The 24,644-nt window shown below is 42.0% G+C and overlaps 1 protein-coding gene across 1 annotated transcript in view; it reads right to left on the bottom strand.

Moving 5' to 3' along the window:
- LOC137451334 (desmoglein-4-like) overlaps positions 1–23,502 on the bottom strand; it is a 28,773-nt gene extending 5,271 nt beyond the window's left edge. Inside the window, exons 1-15 of the mRNA XM_068158745.1 lie at positions 23,274–23,502; positions 16,164–16,199; positions 15,665–15,793; positions 14,659–14,814; positions 14,369–14,516; positions 12,961–13,124; positions 11,819–11,953; positions 11,137–11,322; positions 10,413–10,672; positions 8,950–9,092; positions 8,593–8,811; positions 5,550–6,122; positions 3,608–3,756; positions 3,077–3,137; positions 335–543 (exon numbers count right to left, since the gene is read on the bottom strand). Of these exons, the coding sequence (XP_068014846.1) occupies positions 335–543; positions 3,077–3,137; positions 3,608–3,756; positions 5,550–6,122; positions 8,593–8,811; positions 8,950–9,092; positions 10,413–10,672; positions 11,137–11,322; positions 11,819–11,953; positions 12,961–13,124; positions 14,369–14,516; positions 14,659–14,814; positions 15,665–15,793; positions 16,164–16,199; positions 23,274–23,321 (2,616 nt within the window). The 5' untranslated portion in view covers positions 23,322–23,502. The remainder of the gene's footprint in view (positions 1–334; positions 544–3,076; positions 3,138–3,607; positions 3,757–5,549; positions 6,123–8,592; positions 8,812–8,949; positions 9,093–10,412; positions 10,673–11,136; positions 11,323–11,818; positions 11,954–12,960; positions 13,125–14,368; positions 14,517–14,658; positions 14,815–15,664; positions 15,794–16,163; positions 16,200–23,273) is intronic.
- Between the last annotated feature and the right edge of the window lie 1,142 nt (positions 23,503–24,644).

The following is a 24,644-nucleotide window of genomic DNA, read 5'->3' as shown; positions in this document are numbered from 1 at the left end:
GTGGGGTGAAGGAAGAGGCTGAAAGGGAGCGGAAAAGAATGTGCTGTTCGGGCAGCTGCATCTGGATGAAGCAGTAGGAAGAGGAGAGAAGCAGGATGGTGAGGAGAGTAATGGAGAGGCCAGGACAGAGCGGGTGGAAGGGAGGATTTGCCACAGTGAAGAAAGCTTGGTGAGCACAGAAGGAAATGCATTTTGAGCAGGACAGTTCTTACATCAGTCATATCAGAGAAGTTTCAGTCTGAGTGGGGTTATGTGGGATTTCAACCACATAACTTGGGGAGGAGAACTGAACAGTAGGCTCACAGATATAATGCAAAGAAGACCCAGTAATTACCTCAGAGAAGTAGTTGTCTAGGAAGGCCATGTTCACCCCTCCTTCTCGATACTCCTTTATTGTTCCTCCAACTGATCCTTTTACTTCCCCTGTTCCAGAAATTCCTCCAGCTGTTCCATAACCAGTACCAGTGCCATAGCCAACCCCTGTAGTTTCTTCAACACCAGAAGCCACTACTCCTCCTCCTCCATATGTGTTTGTATAGATGTCTGAAAACAAAAAAAAAGGAGAATTTGTCCTTCCTGTGCTCTGCAAAAATTTACTTAGGATTTAAAAGTTGTTTCACAAACACTGCTGATGGTCTTTTAGACCAATTAAAATCATAGATCCATGCACATCTGCCAAGCAATGAAACATCAATAAAAAATAAGTCCACATTAGCACACGTAATGTGTGGACATAGCACTCTGGGACATGGTTTAATGGCCATGGTGGTCTTAGGTTGATGGTTGGACTCAATGGTCTTTGAGGTCTTTTCCAACCAAAACAATTCTGTGATTCTGTGATCTTGATTTTATTCCTGGGGCAAGGCTGCCTGTGCTTATGTGCTTTGGAAAAGCAGGGATTTACTTGTGTTAATCAGCTGGAGAGATTCCCTTGTCTGGTGTGACATGTGTGATGTCCTGGGATTTGCATTAGACAATCAAGTCTGGGTATTTATGCAAACACATAAATGTATATTTATGCTCACTTTGGCATCCAAATTTTTCTGCCTTCAACACTTTTAGAAAAGAAATGGCTTTAGAATAGAGTATTGGAAAAGACCTTTGAGATCATTGTGTCCAACCTATCATCCAACACCATCTAATCAAGTAAACCATGGCACCAAGCACCCCATCCAGTCTCTTCCTAAACACCTCCAGTGATGGTGACTCCACCAGCTCCCTGGGCAGCACATTCTAATGGCCAATCTTTCTTCCTATGAAGAATTTCTTCCTAACATCCAGCCTAAACCTCCCCTGGCACAGCTTGAGACTGTGTCCTCTTGTTCTGGTGTTCTTTGTAACTCCTTTCACATTTTCTAGTTGTTGGATTGTTAAGGGGGATTTGGGAGAACAGCAACTATCACAGAAGCCAGCAGTGTTCAGAATGTGTAATGAAAGTGACTTTTACAATAAATTATAAAGTCATGCTTAAGGGATTTAATCTTCCCCAGATTTTTTCCCCCCATATATGAGAACAAGGAATGAGTGGTCTTAAATACTAACATGTGACATAATAAGCCAATTGCATGCAGCAATTTTGATTGCATTAAGAAACATAGGCTAAATGATATTGTTTGTTTCATTTCATCTTGTTAGGCTCAGTTGAACCAGAGGCTTTCCCCACAGTGGTGCTGAACAGTGGAAATAAAGTAAATCACCTGTGTCTAAGTCTTAAAGTTCTCAGTTGTCATAGCAGCAGAACTTCCCTGAGAATGTAGACTCTCAATTCATATTTATGCCCTAAAATGTTCTCTTTTGATTCTACCTTAAGGATGAGAACATTTTTGAATAATCAGCACTCATAGCAGAAATTGTCTTGCAGGGGGACATTTCTTCCTGTTAGAAGATAGTGAAAATGGATCTGTGCTAGCATCTTTCTTTCCTGTTGGGGAGGAAGGAATGGGGGAAAAGAGAAAGTGGTGCTGCAGAGTCATTGAGGTCATTGAATTATTTGCGGGAATCTTATCTCAGAAGCGTAAATTTGTTGTGCTGTGCACCAGCTTTCTGTCTGCACAAATGGTGAGTAATTAACTGACTTCTTGGCAGGTCTTATTCTCCCTTATGGGAAGCAGAGCCTGGAAATTGGGAAGAACTAAACCTTTCATCACTGAGTTGTAAAAGAAAACTTCCTGGAAATTGGGAAGAACTAAACCTCTCATCACTGTGCTATAAAAGAAAACTTCCTGGAAATTGGGATGACCTAAACCTTTGACATAACTCTTTTCTCTCTACAACTACCTGAAGGGAGGTTGTAGACAGGCGGATGATGGTCTCTTCTCCCAGGCAGCCAGTACCAGAACAAGAGGGCACAGTCTCAGGCTGCACCAAGGGAGGTTTAGGCTGGAGGTTAGGAGGAAGTTCTGTACAGAGAGGGTGATTTCCCATTGGAATGGGCTGCCCAAGGAGGTGGTGAAGTCACCATCACTGGAGGTGTTCAGGAGGGGACTTGATGGGGGTGGGGCATGGGTTGGTTGTTTAGATGGGTTGGACTGGTTGATGGGTTGGACTCGATGATCTTGAAGGTCTCTTCCAACCTGGTTTGGTTTATTCTAATAAAGGTTTATTCTTTCATCACTGAGCTGTAAAAGAAAACTTCCTGGAAATTGGGAAGACCTAAACCTCTCATCACTGAGCTATAAAAGAAAACTTCCTGGAAATTGGGAAGAACTAAACCTAAGATGTAAAAGAAAAGTTGTTTATTCTGGCCTCATGACTGATTTGTACTGAAACTGGAGTCCATTTATGAGCTGGAATGATAGAAAATCTGCCTAAGTTTTGAAAGCCCTGGCAGGAATTTAAAACTAAATGCAGTTTGCAGAAATGAATCTGCTCAAATCTGCTTAAACCTCAGATCCTTTAGTCATACTGGAAGTCCTACTAGCATCAGTTTGAGTATGGGGATGTTGGAGTATGGAGATGGGGAGTTGGAGAAGTTGGATTGTGCTGAGAAACCAAAGTGCTCCTTGAATCAAAAGACCTGAAGTTCTGAAAGATAGCTTTATGAGAGTGCACACAGAAAATGTTAGGATCTGCTTACCAGAGGGTTCACAAAAATCACCTCCTGCACCAGTTGCTGGGCCAAGAATGTGTGAGACATCCTGGAAAACAACATTTTGACACTTTGAATTATGACTTTGAAAGTCTCACATGAAGATCAAGACTTTATGAAGCATATAAGGAATTAGCAGACTAAACTGTTAACTATTGATTACCGTCTCCATTAAAAAGAAAAGAAAACAAAAAAAGACTCCATCAAAGTTTTATTCATTGTAAATTATGTTCATTGAAGATGATTTGTATTGGTTTGTCCTGCTGTGCACTGAAAAAACTTGATGGTGTTTCAGCTGAGGGCATAGTAACACCAAACTGCTGGGCTAAGCTAACCAAGCACAGCTTAAACCCCACAAACTCCACCTGCAAATGTGAACAAAGAATCACCTTTCCTATCTGCCTGGGGACTGTTGGCAATGCCAGGCTTCTAGCAGAAAATGACACAGTGCTATCATCATTTTCCTGCTTCTAGCAAACATGAGTTGCTGTGGGTTTTAGAAGCATGGGATATACTGACCCTGTCTTCAGGCTGTGCACCTTCTATTCCCCATGGATGAATTGCCCCTTCTGTGCATTCAGGTACTGGTTCAAATCCAGTTCCCACACCACCTGCAGCACCAGGTCCACAGCCACAACAGTCGCTCATTGACATCAAAATTGGAATCACTGAACAGGAAAGAAATAGGAAGCAAGGTTTTAGGACATCTTTGCCTCACAGGAATAGCTGCTTGTCCCAGAGGGCAGGTGCTCAAGAACTTGTAACATGTTTGAAACCAAGCAGGCTGCAAGCCTGGCTTTCAGAATCATTAGCTGCTTCTGGAAATGCATGCACTTGGAAATTCAGAATAATTTGTACCTTTAGTTATAGCAGAGCAAAGTGGGGGTGGAGTAGGGCTGTTACTCCAAATTTATGCCTGTGCACCTGGGAACAGACTTTGATCTAACCCAGCTGAATGAATACAAGTTGCATAGGAAAATTAAACTAACAGAACCAGTCTTGCTACATGTAACATTCAGGGATAATCATCCTTAGTATGTAAGCATGCATTTGTCTCCTCAGATATTGTAATTGGGAAGAAATACACATTAGCCATAATAGATGTAGGAGAATCAGTGGAAGGAGGTCTATCTGCCTATGGTGGGTAAGGCTCTAGCTGAAGTTTTCCCATCACATATATGTAAGGCTTGATTTGTAATAACAGAGGCAACCCCCAAACCCCACTTTTAACAAATGATGGCATAGAGTGAGTCAGATTTCCCAGGGTGCTGTGTTGTGCTGAGTTGTTTCAAGGGCTCAGGGTTGCAAACTGCTGGATGACTTAAACACCCACATTGAAAACACTGCACATTTTAGAAAGACATTGAATTATTCATTCTGGTTATCTTCAGCTCCTTAACCTAGGTGGCCGAGTTAGTAGCCTCCTGCCACTGCAGAGGGCATGGAGAGAGAGAGTTGTCTACACCAGACTATGCAGAGCATTTAAGGCTCTCAGCTTATCATCAAAAGGAACTGAAAAGGGTAAAGGGATATACAGTGTACAAAGTGCTACCTCACACAGCACAACTGTAGAGATATTTACTCCAGGGTACTGACTAGGAGAGGAGATGACCAAAAGCAGAAAGATGGTCTGTCCTGTAACATTAACTACCTGGGAATCACAAACAAAGCAGCCTTTTGCAGCTTCAAAATGTTGTGTTTGTTGATTCCTACCCATCAAAGTCCTGCACTGAGAAGTTTTAGGTGTTGACTGCTTGATGCCCAGGCCATGAAGTAAAGATGACTTCATCTGATTGTGATGGCTTGAAAATTGCCTGCATAAACTGCATAGTAATTGCTATCTTGAGTCATTCTTAATCTTGAAATTCATACTTCTTCACAAATGCCAGGACATGTGAATGAGTTTTGACCCTGTTACCACAAATAACTGCTTGGTTTTAGTAGATGTAGTGTTTGGCAGCAATAGGCAAATGGTCCAAAATGTGACATGGTTGTATTTATGGTTCTACTACTGAAATGCGGCTTTGAGTTCAAAGGACATTTAGTCTTTACGTCGTTTCATACCCAACTTGGAGTGATACTTGTCTGGTACTCTTAGCAAAGTAAAGGAAGTATGAAATGCAGAGTGTAAGTTGTGGCAGGGACACCTCTTGTATTCTGAGCCTTCTACTAAACATTTTCACCCTGTCTGATCATCTGAGAATGGGATAACAGCTGAGGAAAACAACACTCTCTTAGGAAGGCAATAGTTATTTCTGAATGAAACAGGTATATAAATATGTAGACTATAAAACAGATGCAAACTCTTTTAATTTACAAGGCATTTTTTTCCCCACTGTCAAATGGCCTGTGGCAGCCAACGTGTTAAAAACCAAGTAGAAAAGTTTCCTTATTTTAGAAGCATTTTAAAAGGACCCCTTTTATAAAATTAATAAGGTTGTTTTCCTAATTTTATACTTACAGACAAATATTAATCCACCAAGGAACATCAGGCCAATGGCAGAACCACTAAGAGTGGTAGCAGATTCGAGATCTCTGCCGTAACTTCCACCTCCGTAACCATAGTCAGTGACTGAAGTATATCCCTCGCCACCTTCACCGTATCCATAAGTGTAGCTCTGCCAGTCTGTTGTATCTTCTGCAGGTCTGTACTCACCATAGCCACCACCTTCTGTATCTGTTCCAAATCCTGCTTGCTGGCCTCCTTCAACAGCGCCACCACCACCACCCCCAATAACACCACCACCACCGGTGCTGCCACCACCACCACCGGTACTGCCGCCACCACCACCAGCACTGCCGCCACCACCACCAGCACCACCACCACCAGCACCACCAGCACCACTGCCTCTGCCACCAATGATAATTATCCTGGTGGCCCCACTGGTGCAGTAATTGCGACTGTCACACTGACAAGCTTGCACAGGAATGATGTGTGGTTTACGGCAGCGTCGGCCTTGGCTATCTCTGACATTGACATAGATCCTATATAGGTAAAAGTCCATGTTCTGATTCACTAGTTCTGCAGAGGAAGCTTTAGGGGGAAGGAAAAAAGAGAAGAAAAAATTATTTAGAGGAAGGTAGTGACTATAAACACTGTACAGAAAATTACATTTTGTGAGCAATGTTGATAGAGCAGAATGAAGGCTAGCTTGCAGGCTCCACAGGGCTCTGGGCGACCTGATCTAGTGGAGGCTGGCCCTGCTCACTGTAGCAGGGTTGGACTCATAGAATCACAACAGAATCACAGAATCACCAAGGCTGGAAGAGACCTCAAAGATCATCAAGTCCTACCTGTCACCACAGACCTCATGACTAAACCATGGCACCAAGTGCCACGTCCATTCCCCTCTTGAACACCTCCAGGGATGGTGACTCCACCAGCTCCCTGGGCAGCACATTCCAATGGCTAAGGAGTCTCTCAGTGAAGAACTTTCTCCTCACCTCCAGCCTAAACTTCCCTGGCACAGCTTGACTCGATGACCTTTGGAAATCTCTTCCAACCCCAAACATTCTATGATTCTGTGATTCTATTTGTATGCTAAGTTGTTCAGTTACTTATGTGCCTACAGCATTTATTCCAAGGAGAAACTCCTGCTGCTCATCTGTGTTAGCTTTTTATTCTGGAAGACTTGACCTTGGTCACTTCATTCATCACATTTTACCATGACAAGTATAAAAAGGTCAGATGTAATTTTTTTTGTTGTTAATTTAATGTAATTTAATGTAATTTAATGTAATTTAATTTAATTTTATGTTATTTTATTGTATTTTATTTTATATTTTATTTTAAAAGTATGTTTATTATTTTTATTCTATTTATTTTTATTTAATTTATTTTACTTATTTAATTTAATTTTAGTTTATTTTCTATTTTTATTTTTATGATTGTATTTTATTTTTTTATTAAATTTTTTTTGTGTTTCATTTTATTTCCTTTTTATTTTATTTATTTTTTAAATTTAATGTAATTTAATTCAATTGATTTTTAAGTATTTCATTCAATTTATTTTTTATGATTTAAGTTAATTTATTTTATTTTGTGGCATTTAGTTTCATTTTATTTTTATTTTTATATCTTCTGCTGCTTTTCCTGATTTTAATTTGTGCAATGGTGAACAATTTGCAAGTTTTATGCCTTTTTTGTGCAATGGTGAGCAATTTGCAAGTTTTATGCCTTTTTTTCATCCCCCTGTCTCAGAAGGACTTTCTAGTTGTTTTCCAAAGGTTTGCTCAGTAGTTATAAAGCATTCAAGGCTACACATTTGCATCTGCTTAGGACTAATAAGAGGCACAAGAGTAGGGGTTGGCCTCTTCTCCCAGGCAACCAGCACCAGAACAAGGGGACACAGTCTCAAGCTGCGCCAGGGGAGGTTTAGACTCGAGGTGAGGAGGAAGTTCTTCACCGAGCGAGTCATTAGTCATTGGAACGGGTTGCCCAGGGAGGTGGTTGAGTCATCGTCCCTGGAGGCGTTCAAGAGGAGATTGGATGTGGCACTTGGTGCCATGGTCTAGTCATGGGGTCTGTGTTGATAGGTTGGACTTGATGATCTTCGAGGTCCTTTCCAACCTAAGTTATACTGTGATACTGTGATACTGTGAGTTGTAACTGTGGTAGTTAGTGTGTAATATGGTCTTCTCTGCATACAGTAAATTATGCAAGTTTTGTCACTTAGTGATGCCTGAGATTTGATTAATTCATTAGTGTGTGGTGTCCTGTTGGAGGAAAGCTGGAAAAGCTCCACTGGGCACTGACTAAAACATTCTCCTTGGAAGCACAATTTGTAAAATCAACTGCAAAAGCTGTAACCTTTATTTGCCATATTCATATGCCTCACTTAAAAGTAAAGCTCTGCCAGCTAGTAACTTCATACTCTGATGAATAAACCTGAGAGTTTTGTCATGTTCTTGGAATTTTTTAGATAGGAGAGAAATTAAAAGGTAGGAAATTATTCCTTTTGAATTACCTCCTTAGGTCTAGACAAGTATGGATGCTTGTCTTAGCTACACGCAAGTAAAGGTCAGCTCTCCTGCTCTGCTTTTATATTAATGGATTCATAGAATGGTTTAGGCTGGAAGGGACCTTGAAGATCATCTTGTTCCAACCCCCCTGGCATTGTCTGGGACACTTTCAGGTAAACCACATTGCTCAGGGCCTCATCCAACATGGCCTTGAACATCTCAAGAGAGGAAGCATCCACAACCTCTGTGGGCAGCCTATTTCAGAGTCTCACCACCCATGCTCTGAAGAACTTCTTCCTAAGATCCAGTCTAACCCTACTCTCCCTCATCTTAACACCATTCCCCCTTGTCCTGACCATTCCCCCTTGGCTAGACACCATTATGGAAAGTCCCTCTCCAGCCTTCCTGTAGGATCCATATGAGCACAAAATCACATTGAAGTGACATTAGAATAGATTCTAAGAACTGCTTTGTTGCTTCTTAAAAGGGTATAGTAATCTCTTACTATGGCTTATTTTGCTATAAAATGTAGATTAATTTACCATTTAGTGATCTGATGATCCATGTAGTTTGAGGTTCACCATGTATGCTGAATGTGAAGGGGAGAGCATATGACTGAGTGTCTGAATCCCTCGTTGTGATAACCACTGATGGGGAATTCATACATACTTTCCTTAATTCAGTATTAATACGTGGGCAGTTGTCATTGATGTCTTGTATTGAAAGCACAATGGTGCCAGTAGCAGTATAGCGAGGAGATCCTGGAGGAAGAAGATATTTGTGGTCAGAAGAGAATATTGATACTATAAATAATGCAGTTTGGGTGGAAACATAAGCAACAGGGCGACATATTGAGGGAGAGAGAGCTTTGTTGCAGAAAGCTTAATCTCTTCTCTTACCTCTGGTGACAGCCAGGACCTCTGCTTTGTACTGCCCATTGACCACATAGACTGATTCCCAGTCTACAACTTTGTTCAACGTGATTTCACCGGTGTTTTGATTGATCCTGAACCAGGCACCTGGATCACGGCCTATACTATACCTGTGTTTGGGAAAGTAAAAATATTCAGGCATTATTCACAGAATTCATAGAATTCATAGGATCAATCAGGTTGGAAAAGACCTGAGAGATCATCAAGTCCAACCTGTCACCCAAGACCTCATGACTACTAAACCATTATGTTCTTAACATAGGTATTACTTGTTCATTTTGCAAATAATATTGGCCACTTTGGAATATTTTTGCCTTTAGGCTGCAATAGGTCCTGCTGCATTTCACCCTGTTCAAGTACGATTCCTGTAGACCTCTGAAGATGTAGACCAGAAAAGTTATTACAGTTAATGTAAGTGTGTGTAGAAGTTTGTTGCATAGTATATAAAGTAAGTAAGTGTGTAGAAGTTTATTGTCTTTTCAAAGTGATACCATGGTCTTAAGAGAAATCTTTCTGGACCTTGTCTACCTTTACTAGAACTCTATGGATATCAGTAATTAAATCCACAGCTCTTCCTATAGCATTCTAGAGTTGTGTTTGCCAACACAGCTACATCTAGAGTTATGTTTGAGGACACAGTCTCAAGCTGCGCCAGGGGAAGTTTAGACTTGAGTTGAGGAGAAAGTTCTTCACTGAGAGAGTTGTTAGCCATTGGAATGTGCTGCCCAGGGAGGTGGTGGAGTCACCATCCCTGGAGGTGTTCAAGAGGGGATTGGATGTGGCACTTGGTGCCATGGTTTAGTCATGAGGCCTGTGGTGACAGGTTGGACTTGATGATCTTTGAGGTCTCTTCCAACCTTGGTGATATTTCTCTGGTTTATGAAAACTCTTCAAACCTTTATAAATGGGATGTATTCATATCTAAATAGACCAATAAACAAGCTAGAATCCCATCAATTAGCATTAATTGCAGGAGAAAAAAAATAAAGTGAAATCATTATTTGTTTACAAATAATGAACAGAATGAACTGGGAGTGACCTCTGCTGATTGTATAACATTGCCAATTATTGGGGGTTTCTGCTTGCTATTTTTTAGAGACGTTAACAAATTCCTCATTTGTAGCAAACACTTCAAGAAAAAAAAATATTCTTAGGTTAGGTTATTAAAAAAGAATAAATAAATTCTAATTTGTGGAAGTTACAGCCTGTTGGAAAAATATTTTCTCTGCCTTGTCCACAAAGAAGGAAAGTAGGTCAGGAAATGAAAGCAGCCAGCGAAGAACGTACTATTCTATTGCTACTATTCTCTTGCTAATCTGTTAACATTTTTAAGGCTGTCTTTAAAGCCCCCTTTAAAAATGCTTATTCCTCATTAAAACCTCAATTAAAAGGATCATTCCAGCCAGGGAGTGAAACTGAGCAGAGCTTACACAACATTTGTTGCAGTAGTCCCAGTGTCCTCATCGAAGGCTGTGTATGTTCCCACAACGTAGTTTGCTCTTGTGCTTTCCGAGACGGTGAACACGACTGAGGATGGATTAAATCTTGGGGGTTCCATCATATTTTTCACTTCTACTATGAGAGGTGTTCCAGAGATTCTGTAGTCTTGTGCAACAGAGTGGTGAAAGGCAGCTACATTCCTGACACCAATCATCAGCGAGTGAGTTTGGATGTATTCGTAATTCAGTTCCTAAAAGATAAACCACAGAGAACAGGGCTTGTTGTGATAGGATGGGAGTGATTGGACTGAAGCTTGAGGAGGGCAGATTTAGACTTGAGATTAGGAAGAAATTCTTTACAGTGAGGGTGGGGAGACACTGGAACAGTCTGCTCAGGGAGGTCATGAATGCCCCCTCCCTGGAGGTATTCAAGGCCAGGCTGGACAGGCCCTTGAGCATCCTGGTCTAGTGGAAGGGGTTACTGCCCATGACAGGGGAATTGGAACTGAATGATCTTTAAGGTCCCTTACAACCCAAACCATTCTATGAATCTATGAACTAGATAATAACAAAAGTTCCTTTAATATTATGTAATTTTTTTTCTGCTTAAAATGGTTGAGTGACAGTGTTTTTACTGCTCATTTAATTTGGTTAAGAATTAATGAAAACTCTTTGAAGATCATTATTTCAGCAGTTGAATCACAATAAGCCATACCTTAATTACTCTAAGGATTCCTTGATTGGTAGCTCGATCTGTAACAATCTCAAAGCAGTTATCTTCGTTACCAGATATAAAGAAAAACTCTGCTAACCAGTTGTCTGTAAGCTCTTCATCAGCATCCAGAGCTTGTATTCGGAGCAGTTCTGAACTGAGGGAGTTTTCTGAAATACTTGCTGAAAACTGGAAGGACAGAGAAATACATCTTAGAAAACACTGAAACATAATGTGAGGAAACGTAATGTGAGGGCCACGAGGATGAGCAGAGGGCTGGAGCACCTCTCCTATGAGGACAGACTGAAAGAGTTGGGGCTGTTCAGTCTGGAGAAAAGAAGGCTCTGAGGTGACCTTATTGTTGCCTTCCAGTGTCTGAAGGGGGCCAACAAGAAGGCTGGGGAGGGACTTCTCAGGATCTCAGGTAGCAATAGGACTAGGGGGAATGGATTGAAGCTGGAGGTGGGGAGATTCAGACTGGATGTGAGGAAGAAGTTCTTCACCGTGAGAGTGGTGAAGCCCTGGAATGGGTTGTCCAGGGAGGTGCTTGAGGCCCCATCCCTGGAGGTGTTTAAGCCCAGGCTGGATGAGGCTCTGGCCAGCCTGATCTAGTATGAGGTGTCCCTGCTGTGGTTTGGAAGAGGGTTTTGAAAGCATGATGCTCCTTTTAGTGTTAAAAACTTACAGAGCTTTGAGCAAGAGTTGGGAAGTTGTCATTGACATCAATAACTTTAACGTTGCAGCTACAAAGGGAGGACATTCCATCTGCAGCTCCATCCCGGTCTGACGCCTTCACAACAAGAGTGTAGCTACTGTGTTGCTGTCACAGAAAGAGAAATGAGCGTGTTAGAAGGACCACCTGTACCTCTGAAACACTGCAAATACTCAGGACTTGCTGCTATTTCCTAAGGCATGAATTTATCTTAGACATTTTATTGTAACATATGGAAAACCAATACATTTCTTCCTTATTTTTTGTAAACCCCGTACCCTTTCCCTTTGTCTTCTTATCTCTTTTTCTTATTTTTCCTTTTTTCAGTTTTCTTTTTTTTTTCCTTTTCTTTTCCTTTTCTATTTTCTTTTAATTTTTCTTGTTTTTTCCTCTTTTTCTTTTTCTCATTTTCCTTTTCCTTTTCCTTTTCCTTTTCCTTCTCCTTTTCCTTTTCCTTTTCCTTTTCCTTTTCCTTTTCCTTTTCCTTTTCCTTTTCCTTTTCCTTTTCCTTTTCCTTTTCCTTTTCCTTCCTCTTTCTTTCCCTTTCCCTTTCCCTTTCCCTTTCCCTTTCCCTTTCCCTTTCCCTTTCCCTTTCCCTTTCCCTTTCCCTTTCCCTTTCCCTTTCCCTTTCCCTTTCCCTTTCCCTTTCCCTCTCCCTCTCCCTCTCCCTTTCCCTCTCCCTTTCCCTTTCCCTTTCCCTTTCCCTTTCCCTCCCCCTTTCCCTTCCCCTTCCCCTTCCCCTTTCCCTTCCCCTTCCCCTTTGCCTTTCCCTTTCCCTCTCCCTTTCCCTTTCCCTTTCCCTCTCCCTTTCCCTTTCCCTCTCCCTTTCCCTTTTCCTTTCCCTCTCCCTTTCCCTCCCCCTCCCCCTCCCCCCTCTCCCCCTCCCCCTCCCTCTCCCTCTCCCTCTCCCTCGCCCTCGCCCTCTCCCTCCCCCTCTCCCTCCCACTCTCCCTCCTCCTCTCCCTCTCTCTTTCCTTTCCCCTTTCCCTTTCCCCTTCATTTTTTTATACTCCTTTGTCTTTTCCATTGTCTTTTCCTTCATCTTGTCTTTTTCATCTCATAACACATCTCCCCCACCGAATCATGTTATTTAACTTTGGAAATTGAAATATTACCTCTCTGTCAAGATAATTTGCAAGATGGAGCTCTCCAGTGTATTTATTCATAATGAACATGGGTGGGCCTGAAGGTTCCTGGCTCTCTATCTTGAAGGCAATTTTGGAATTCAGGTGATTAGGCTCATCTGCATCTGTTGCAATTATTTTCATCACCAGTGTGTCTAAGAATAAAAGACAACAATTAAGAAAGCAAGCCATAAAATCTGTTTTGTTCCTGCAAACAACTCAACAGCAAGGCACTGCTAAAACGTGGTGTATAAAAATGGCAGAATGGTATCAATTCATTGACATTCAGGAAAAAAAAAGAAGTTCAGCCTTGTAGCACAGATTCTGATGGAATGTTAATGACTTTAAAATGCATTCAAAAATGAAGGTCAAATGGAGCAACACAGATTTTCACTGAACTTCTTCAAGTCACCATAGAAACTATGTAAATTCAGTAGGTACTGAGCTTGTAGATATTCCTGGGAGAAAAAGAAATATAGCTGTACAGCTTAAAATGAGAATTTCTGGGAATTAGAAAAATCAATGTTGATAGTGTGGCCAGAAGGAGTAGGGAAGAGGTCATGCCCCTCTATTCAGCACTGATGAGGCTGCGTCTTGAATACTGGGTTCAGTTTTGGGCCTCTCACTATAAGAAAGACATTGAGGTGCTGGAGTGGGTCCAGACAAGGGCAACAAAGCTGGGGAAGGGTCTGGAGAACAGGGCTGGTGAGAAGCAGCTGAGAGAACTAGGGTTGACTAGTCTGCAAAAGAGGAGGCTGAGGGGAGATCTCTCACTTTCCTGAATGGAGATTGTAGCCACGTGGGGTTTGGCTCCTTCTCCCTAGTACTGAGTGACAGAACAAGAGGAAATGGCCTCAGATTGTGGCAGGGAGCTTTATGTTTGGTATAAGGAAATGTTTCTTTCCTGCAAGAGTGGTCAGGCATTGGAACAGGCTGCCTGGGAAGGTGGTAGAGTCACCATCCCGGGAGGTGTTCAAAAAATATATAGACATGGCACCTTGGGAGAAAAAAACATACTTCATATACCCTCAAAGGCAGTGTAAATGTAAGCATAAAATGTAATGTTAATTTCCTTTAATGAGAAGGAACTAATGGATTTGTTTTAAATGTTCATATCTGAGAGAATTTGCATGATGGTATGGCTAGAAACTGGAGCATTTAACGTTTATGTGTGGGAGGAAAGGAGGAAGGAAGCATCACTGCTTAATTTTAGGCAATGAGCTGGGGTCCCAGCTCACATAACACTTGAAGAAGCATCTGCTGCTCCTTCCTCTGCAGTAGCCCTGACCGATATGTGTCATAGCCTAAGAAAAAGTAGAACGAGCGCCCCAGGTTTATATTAGCTGTATTCTGGGAGCTTCACCAGCTCCAGTGTAACAGGAATACCATCATTACTTACTGTCCATGCTGTTTTCTTCAATGGCTCCTGTAAACACAGTTTGTGCAAATATAGGAGCATTATCATTTATATCCAGAACTCTGACTCGAAGTTCAAGAGGTGGTTCCATATCTATACCCGTCAGGGAGTGCTTGGCAAAGCAACGTATCTAGGTGGAGAGATAGACTCATTTTAAAACCAAAAGTGAAGCAGGCAAAGTACAATCTGAAACAAATGAATTTGTCTCCTGCTCTCTCTGCCCCACCCCAAATCCATCCTTCTAAAGGTAAAAGAAGGAGGGGAGTACTTACAACAAATACTGGGGTTACTTCCCTATCCACTATCGATGTTATATTAATTTCTCCTGTTCTTGGGTTAACCACAAAGATTCCATAGGGGGCACGATCAATTCCAACTCCAGAGATGCTGTATGTGATTGGATTGTTTTCTTCACAATCTGATCGGATCTGCAATAAGAGACAGTAAGATTTGATGCCAGTTTACTGAGGACACCTGCAGGCTTACCCCCCCTCCCCCTTCCCCTTATTATTAGTTCCTGTAAAAATTTCTCTCTGTCATTTCAATTTCTCAGCCACTTATCTCAAGGTTCAGTTGACAGAACCAGTGGAAGGCTCCTTACAAAACAGTCAGCCTCATTTTAAGTGCTGCACAAGGTTTTCTAGAATAGAATCATAGAATCAATAAGGTCGAAAGAGACCTCAAAGATCATCAAGTCCAACCTGTCACCCAAGTCCTCATGACTACTAAACCATGGCACCAATTGCCATGACCAATCCCCTCTTGAACACCTCCAGGGATGGTGACTTGAACACCTCCAGCTCTCTTAAATCTTCTGTCAGGGAGGTGGAGAGAGAAACCCCCAAGGGCATCACACTCTGGCTAGACCTCAGTAAGGGCACAGTCATGGTGAGAGGGTAGGAGGACAACTTTGCTCTGCTCCCCACAGAAGTCATGCACTACTTTTGGGCTTCTGCTCAGGGGTTTCTCAGGGTGGGAGAGAGAAGAAAAATACTGCAATCTAGTACACATGCTGCATAGGAAGAGAATCTGGTTTGAGGGATTCAGGAAGCAGGCTGATGGCAATGTTCTCAAAAGCCTTTGATCACTCCTCAGCAGCCCTGTGGGTTCACCTTGTGAGACTCTCAGCAGAGCTGGAAATGTTGCCTCATCTTTCTTTCATTCCATTCCTTGCTTTGACTACTCTCAGCAAACGTACTCTCAAACCACTTTGTCTTTATCAGTCTGTCTGTAGAAAAACTTCCTTGTCAGTGAACAGTTCTTTTTCTTTCTACTTACTCTGGCAATTGGATTCCTCTTGGAATTATCTTCCCCTTCTCTACAAGCTGCGGCAAATTTGATCCATTCACGTTTTTGTCTTCGGAAAGTTTTCCATCTTGCTGTTCCATTTTCATTCCACTCTTTAACCTTTGACAGAGAGTTCCAGTATCATATGAAAAGTAACCTCAAGCCGCTTTAAATTCATACAGACACACAGAATTTGCAGCAATAAGGAGAAAAGAGATCTTGTGTGTGTGTGTGGGTTTATATGTCTAGCAAGTACCAAACTCTTAAGATTGTTCATGCTTGTTTTACCTTGTAAGAGGTACTCACTTAGGTTCAGAACTTCTCCTGAGCAGGTTATTACCTGCAACTGTTTAATATTTAAATCTGTTTTCAATCTTCATGTGTCAGAAATGTCTTACTTCAGTATTTTCCATTTCATTTTGGCATTGATTACATTTCATCTGAGCAGGAAAAAAATGGGTTTCTGAAGAAATATATATATATATATTACCTCTACATGAAATCCTCTGCTGTAATCCAAGAGCACCTGCAAGGCAAGAACAGTAAGATCAGCATATAAAAGTGCAGGGTAAAATCCAGTTAGCAAACCCAGTTAGCTGCCATACACTGCTGTGCTGCAGGACTGGAGCAGTACCAGTTCTCAGGTCTCCTCCAGGAGCCCATCTAGGCAATGGCTACAGGATTTCCAGAAACTACTTTGTGATTTTTTTTTCTCCCCCCCTACATCCATCACTTAAATTCCTTGACAGTTAACACCTTTAAAGTTAATTCTGTCTTTCGAGGCAGAACTGTGAGTTTGAATGGATGTGCCGCAGCAGATGTCAAGTTATACCTGCACCCGAAGGCAGCTTTCACAGATTAAGAGGTTCCAACACAGCTGACAAGAGAAGTGTTTGCAAGAATTGCTATTAAGAAGTGTGCCAAGGAATCTAGGAAAGGAGTATTTATTATTATTATTATCATTATTTTATTTCTTCTTATTTAGAAGGCCCACAGTAGACCTGGATTACTTAACTCTGTAGTTTGACCAAAAATAATGCAAAGGTTTTCTTGACACTTCCCACTGAGGTCTGAAGAGCTCTAAGATAGAAAGCCAGCTTCAGTCATCAGGCGGTGCAGTGGGCTTTGATTTGAGATCTAACTGGGCAACCAAAATCTGGAGCAAATAAAGGTGGCTGGGTCAGACACAACATGCAATTATCTTTACATTGAAAGCAATAGAAAATCCTCAACTTCTTGATGAGCCCCTTTTTAAAAGAAGTCACAGTATGGTTAATCTTGTTCCTGAATGAGGTGTCAAAGTGAAGTTCACTTGGTTGATTTACCTCTCCAGAACATCTCCTTTGGACTTAAACCTGCCTCTGGTCTCTTTGGACAATAAAAGATGAAGGGTATGGGATTTGCAGGGCTGGATGCTTGCTTCCTTCATCATTAGGGGAAAAAAAAAAGGAGCCAAGTGACTCAAATTGTGTTGCAGAGTTTCTCTTTTCTCACCAAATGTGGTTAAGAGCTGCAGCTACCCATTTTCCACTGTCCTTATAATTTTTCAGTACTGTTCAGTAATTATTTTCTCTGACATGTTTTGTCTGGTAGATTTGATGTCAGTTGTACTTGGATAAAACCTGTGTGACAATCTTACTATCTGTGGTAGCTTTACCTCATGGCCCTTCCCTCTCTTAAAATTTATTGTATTGTTTTGTCAAGGCTGGAAGATGAGCACAGAATTTTTCTTCCACTCACTTCATGTTGAAACAACCTCTTACATGCCACAGATTAGTGGATAGCTTCATTCTCCTTCCTCTCTCTTTCCTCTTTTCCCCATTTGCCAGTGTGCTGTAAGAGGTCCACCGTCTGCCATTTTACAAAACAATGTCTCCAGCGTTCTGATCATGCCTGGAGCACTCTCCAGGACCTTGGCACATAGTAGCTGTCCTAATCTACTTCTGAATGAGGTGGGGGTTGGGCTCTTCTCCCAGGCAACCAGCACCAGAACAAGAGGACACAGTCTCAAGCTGTGCCAGGAGAGGTTTAGGCTGAATGCTAGGAAGAAGCTCTTCACAGAAAGAGTGATTGGCCATTGGGATGTGCTGTCCAGGGAGGTGGTGGAGTCACCATCACTGGAGGTGTTTAGGAAGAGCCTGGATGGGGTGCTCAGTGCCATGGTTTAGTTGATTAGATGGTGTTGGGTGATAGGTTGGACTCAATGATCTCAAAGGTCTTTTCCAGCCTGGTCTGGTCTATTCTATTCTATTCTATTCTATTCTATTCTATTCTATTCTATTCTATTCTATTCTATTCTATTCTTCCATTCCATTCCATTCCATTCCATTCCATTCCATTCCATTCTAGCTGTGGGTTTTCCCATTTGGTGTGTATACACCTTAACATTTATTGGATCATTCATAGAGTTAAGGAGTTTATTTTCTTGTCTCTTTAAGCAAGCTATTGACAGAATTGATTAAGAAAGGTCCTCTGCAGGAAAATTATTACACCGTGTGCATCTCAAACTAAAGGCATCTGCACATCTTTGAATCTGAGCCTGTGTCTTGGTGTTTATTTATGTCTTCAGGTGGATTTGAACTCGTGCAGCTCAGACCTGTCCTTTTGTAATGCCCTTTGGAGCCTGGGGAAACACAGGAGAGCAGAAGGGGCACATTGCACCCTCACCAGAGAACCTGAATGGTGAAGTCCACCAGAAATAACACTGATCCAATGTCTCTTATCAGCTCATCCCATGGGCAGAGGAGTACCTACTTTAGTAAGTACAGTGAAATCTACTCCACCCTTGGGCTGAAATCTCTTCTGGCATGCAAGCAATTGTCTTGACCCAGAAAAGTGATGGTTTATACATCCCAGAGCAATGTCAGTGAATCTTGTCTGCTGTCTGCTTCCTGTGGCTTGTTCTGCTATTTAACAGTGAAACTCCCTTCTCACATCCAGTCACATCACCCTCACACTCAGCAGGGCTGACTGCAAAGCTGTCTTGAGTATTCTGAAATAAGACTTATGCCTATAAAGAAATCTGCTCTTAAAGGACATGAATATTCATAAACCACTTGATTTCAGCCTATAGGGAGTTCTGTTTTGAAGCAGTGAAGAATACACATTGTACACTGGAGTTTGATTCTTTGTTATTGAGCACCCATGATGGGAATGTCAGGATCTCATTCATGTGTAACTCAGGGGATTGTAAATTTAGGCTCTGTATTTTCACATCTGTCTCATACTAAGTGAGAAACCCCCCCACTCTGCTATGTGTTAATGCTGGTTCTTGAAAGAAGTCTTGCTGGGTTTAAATCCAGAGTCTGTAGTACAGTCTGTGGTATTATTTGAAAAGGCTGACCCAAAGAACTTCGTGTCTCCACTTGGAATGTCTCTCTCTGTTACTGCTATGGAAGGATGGCAGGCAGACACCACACAAAGTTGTCTCATTCACCAGCTAACCCTCAGCAGTTCTGGAGTGACGTCTGTCCAGCTTGATCCAGGGATGGAGGTTCTCCACTATCATCAGCAGTTGTCTATTTCTAATACCTCTTTGTGGCACAACCCCTTTTATCCTAGTGCTATTCCCAGCAGAGAAGTACAGCCTCCTAGCAGCTAACTCCAACATGCTTCTAGGTAGTGAACAAATTTCCCTTCTAAACTATTATCCAAATCCAAAACTTTCCATCTGTTTACTGATTAATGATGATGAAAGCAATAGGAGCCACTGGAACGTGTGCAATTCCTCCTGAGGACCGAGGGATAAGCAAGCTGGTCAGAATGACACCAAGATTTGCTGTCCTGTTAGTGTCTGAGACAGTGAAATCATGGAAACTCTGCAGAGAAGCAGGAGGCTTGTTGCACAAGCTTTCTTGTGTGGGTTGGGAGAGGTGGAGGCAGGAAATGTGTTTAAGGTGAATGTGATTTGTACAGTGACCTGTCTGAAAGCTTCTCTCTTGTTGCAATGATACAGAGTCTGAGCCTTGTGTCCAAAATGACACCTTAGAGTCACACTGGAGTTATTCTGGATATATTCTGATGTAACTGGGAACAGAATGAGGCCCATAGGATGTGTATGGTTCTCTGCACCTTCAAAGCAATTTACAAACAAGAATTAACTAATCATTAATTGAGTGCCAAGCAATATTATACGCAATTATGGAGTCCTCCCTCCTCCACCTACTCGAATCTAAATGACTGAACACACCTTTAACATCTTCCCAGCATTATTCATATAGGATCTGCTTCTCTCTCTTTGAAGTCAACAGCGGAATTGTTCCTGGCCTGGCTGGGAGGAGTGCTGAGAACTCACACATTATATTAGTCATTGGGGTGCCATGGTGGCTCTGGTTGTGTCAGCGTTTTGGGACTTTAAGGTCTTTGTTACTCAGCTAAAGCTCTGACTAGTAAAGGCTTGAAATCTCTAACCCTTCCTTTTACTCATCCTGCATCTCTTTTAAAAGTGGTAAGTCATATGAAGAGAGAAGCAGAGCTGGAACACAGGTCAAAACCCTCATGTTCTAAACTAGAAGCCATTTGGTCTTGCTTGAGTCAACCCAAAAAGGTGTTTTAGTTTACACTTCTCATTTTGGAGGTCACTAAGCAATGTTCTTCTTCCAGTTTCAAAGGAAAGATTTTTTTTCAGGCTGATTTCTCTGATGTTGTGTTGCAGAAGTCAGGTGCTTCTATTGCTGGCCATGTTAGCATCTGGAATTAATGTTTTGTGTTGCACCAAGGACAGAGAACCCATTGCCATTTCAGCAGAAGTATGACAACACTTCAGAAGAATCTATTCCAAAGTTTTCTTTATTTTATTCAAAGAACTGTCCACTTTGGGGAAGTTTCCACTGGGATTGCTTCTGTTCTACTGAGTCACGCAGAGATAATGAATTTCCATACAGTAACTGAGCTTCACCATTAGAAAAAATGAATGGAAAAGTAATTTCAATGCAGGGTGTATGCCATTATCATTCAAATTCCAGTTGTTCAAATTAGTCATGCTAAGTCTCCTCAAGAAATCTCCTCAGTAAAACCTGAATTCATTTATAGAGTGCTCTAGCTGCAAATACATTTTTACTGAGGGACCATTTTTACTTAGGAATGTAGAACTGCAGTCTGAAGAACCTAATCGTAGGTGATAGTTGCTGGATACAGAATTGCTTTGGTTTCTCTTCCTACAACAAAATTCTTTGGCAGAAGAGCCTGCACCTTCCTGGCTTCACCTTGGCAGATGTTTCTCATGCATGTGCAAGGAGAAGATTTAGCCCCTTAATTTTTAATGTGTGCAACCAGTTTATGAGTAGGAGGGGTAACCATAGCCTAACAAGTGGAGAGGGAAAAAAAACAGCAGAGGAGAGTAGATAACACATGGGAAAATGCAGCCAGACAAAAAGTGCATATAAGAGATGTGGTGAATTTACAATTATTAGCTGTCACATGATAGCTGGCAGGAGAGGAGTCATACCTGACCAAACAGGTTATTTCCATAAAACATGTCTGTGCAGGTATCACAGAGAGAACTCCCTTACTCAGGAGAATAACGCCTTTGAAGTCACGTGAGCAGGGGTTGCAGAATCAGTCCCAGCAATGGTGAAATGCAGATAGAAAATGAGGAGTTTCAGGGCTGGAAAGTTTCCTCTCTTTTATTCTCCCTTTCTTTTTTTTTTTCCCCCTTTATGTATTTTATTTGATTCAAGTGCACTAAAATGTGTGTGACTTCACAGCCATTTTTATGTGGCATGATTATTAACGATACCCCGACCAGACACACCGCTCAGACAGGTGGTTTTCATGAGAGATTAGTCAAGCTGGACACCAAGACTGATTCTCAGAATACACTAAAATCAGATGCATCATTTAGAGCTGATTTAATCATACCATCATAGAATCAACCAGGTTGCAAAAGACCTCAGAGATTGTCAAGTCCAACCTATAACCTCTACAGTTTGCCCGCCAGCTTTGTACAAAGGGGTGGAAGATGCTATTCAGCTGCACAGGCCACCATGTAGACTGCTCTGCATAATAACAACAACAACAGCAGCAGCTCTTTCCTCTGGGTAGTAAAAGTTCAAATATTTGATAGCCATTCAAAGATAATGGTAGTTTTCACAAGTGCTCCTTTTTCTTGGCCCAACACACACCCTGCATCAGTCACAACTGTAACACGAACATACTCAAAGAATGAAAAGGGCTCCAGAGAGGCCGAGCAAAGGCACAGCAGTAAAATGACTTTTGAATGGTCAGATCTCAGACACAGGAGAGTCAGCTTTTTGGTTTTGAAGCTCAGCACATCAAGGAGCATGCATCTCCAGGTTAGTGAGTAAAATAGCCACTAATGTTAGCTGAAAGTTCGGGATGTTGGTGTGATGTGCAGTGTGCCAAACTCAGAGACTTCCACACTGCATTAAACAAGCAGAAACTCATCCCAAGCCCAGCTGGCTTCTGCCAAGTTGTGTCATTGTTTGCTTGGCAGCTGCCCCGTGCTGGTTAGTTCTACTTTACTGTCTGCAGAGCTGTCACCTAACATTAATGGATTATCTTTTGAAAGTAAGTCTTAGGATTTCGTATTCTCTAACAACAAACGCTGTTTCCCTGATTGTAACTGTCCTAGAGGGGCCAATAATGAGAAGTTAACAAAGTTTTAAGCTTACTGATACATTGTGTAAAGTGTAAAACTGTGTGAAACCCACAGAAGGACTTAACTACAACAGAAATCCTGCCCTTATCAAGCTTCAGGGCCTTAAACTTTCTGCCTGGTTTCAGAACAGTGGCACAGACGAGTGAAAATAATCCATGTAAAATCAGATTGCAGGAGCAGAAGAGCCTCCACAATTCCTGTAAGTCCTTTTTGGGTAGTTTCTATCCCTTGATGAACACATTCTATAACTCTACCACTTGACCTTAACCACAACTTTCCTATTACAGTGAGAAAAACAAACCCAGAGAGCAACACTTTCATCATGAGTTCACTTGCTCAGCACATGGCTGCTCAGACACTAAGGCTCTACAGGACAGGAATTCTTTGTAATATGAAATAATTGGCCAACTCTTGATTTTAACTCAGCTCAGGACTCCCTAGATGTCATGTTTTCCTCTTGAATATAGCTGTAGAATTTAGTCAGTTCTTGCTAATCTGTTTAGAAAATAGTTTTGCTCTTCATATTCCCTCAAGTGATCAAACAATAGCTAGAGACAGAACCAAGTCTACCCAGCCAAATTACTAAGATTTCCATAATGAGACTTTTTACTGGTGACAGTAACTCCGTAAATAGTCACCCCAGAAAACATTCACCTGGAAAAATCAAGCATTAAACAGAAGAAGTCACATATTGAACACCAACAGACTGCTGAAAGCCGAAATGATAAGCCACATCTGTCAGCATTGAATGCAAGACGAGATTATTCATACAGCAAGCTAGGAAAACTGGATTATTTGTATAGGATCTTGAGAAGTTCAGCTTCAAACAAGCACAGCTTTGGGGTTTTATGCTAAGTTTCACACAATTATTTTTTTTAGGGGAGGGTGCCAGTTTACACTGTAAAATGCAATGGTCTGCTGAGGAAGACTCAACAGGCACCACCACCGAGTTTGCAAAGAGTGTTCTAAAATCTGACTTACCAATAAAAGGAGCAGAAAAGCAGCCGTTCGATGAGGGAGCCAATCCATGGCATCTGACTTCTGGGATACAAGTCCAACTGAGTTATGGTTACAAGCCTGCTCCCCTCTCCCCTCCCCCTCCCGGCTCTGGTGTCTATTTAAAAAGACACTCGGTAGATGTCCTTATACTCAGCCCTTCCAGGTGTCTCTGCCTCCCTCTGAGGGAAGCACTGAAGATGCTGTATAACACAGTGTCTTTCCCCACCCCAAAATCCTGGGCTGGTCTCACCTGAAATGCTTGACAACACTATTATTGCTTGCAGGTAAAAGCTGAGGGACACACCTTAATTCTTATTGCACTGAAACCCTTTGTTGGATACGAAAGGGTACGTTTGAAAAACAGAAGGCGAGCTCCGCCGAGAAGATACGGAGTGATTTCTAAATTACTCACAACAGAAGGAATCATTAAAAGTGGTAACTTATCATTGCTTTGAATGCAATTGCCAGTTTTCTCCTTGCACCAAGTGTAGTAGAAGAGCTTAATGAGTGTTAGTGTGAAGAATATGGACTGGAAGAAATGATTCCTTTGAGTTAAATTCTACGTCCATTTGTTTCCTTCCAGGCGTGAAGAAGTCAGTTCTGTGCACGCTGCTCACAGAAGTGCAGCACTCAGAAGAGAGTGGGGCTGGCAATAAAGTGGGAACTTTAATGGGGGGGGGGGAAGGGTGAGGATATTGGATTTTATTCATTAGATCATAGGAATATCTCAAGCAGAAGCAGCAGACGGTTTTCACCAACTTGTGCCATACCTTTCTCTTCCTATGGGTTGTGCTCTCACTGGCACGGTGGAGAAGGAGATGTACACATGTCCTGTGCCAGAGAAACTGGAGAGCTGCTTAAATCAACATCTCAGCCTCCTTCTGGCCTCATTTTGGATAGCACAAGCACAAATAAAATACATGAGGGACGGAGAAATCAAAGAGGATTCCCCACTTTGCTCAGCAATAGGTCCCTTGCTTCTGGTGCAGAGGAGCTGTAAGTCCCTCCTTGCACCCTCAGGACACCTGAATTGCCCCAGAATGGGCAAGAAAAAGAGAAATGACAGAATGGGCAAGAAAAAGAGAAATGAGCTTCCACTCTGCCACTAGGAGTGAAGTGCAGTATGACTGCTCCTGAGCCTGCAAGCCCACCATAGTGTGGACATTTCCTAGGATTGAATGCAAGCTGGGAAAAGAGGGCTCAGCACCTCTCGGGATGAGGCCCCGTGCTGGGTAAGCAGTTTTGCAACAAGCCATGGCTATACACTGTTTGGCACGGGGGCTTTGCTGTCTTGCAGCTGGTTGGGGCTGTCAGAGCCACTCCTGCGTGTCCCTGCTGTCAGCTGGCATTTGG

This window comes from Melanerpes formicivorus, unplaced genomic scaffold (genome assembly GCF_026170545.1).
Source record: "Melanerpes formicivorus ecotype bairdi unplaced genomic scaffold, bMelFor1.0.p_v2 SCAF_42, whole genome shotgun sequence".
Classification (NCBI taxonomy): Eukaryota; Metazoa; Chordata; class Aves; order Piciformes; family Picidae; genus Melanerpes; species Melanerpes formicivorus.
Note: the sequence above shows the minus strand (reverse complement) of the source record. Positions and strands in the feature narration are given on the sequence as shown.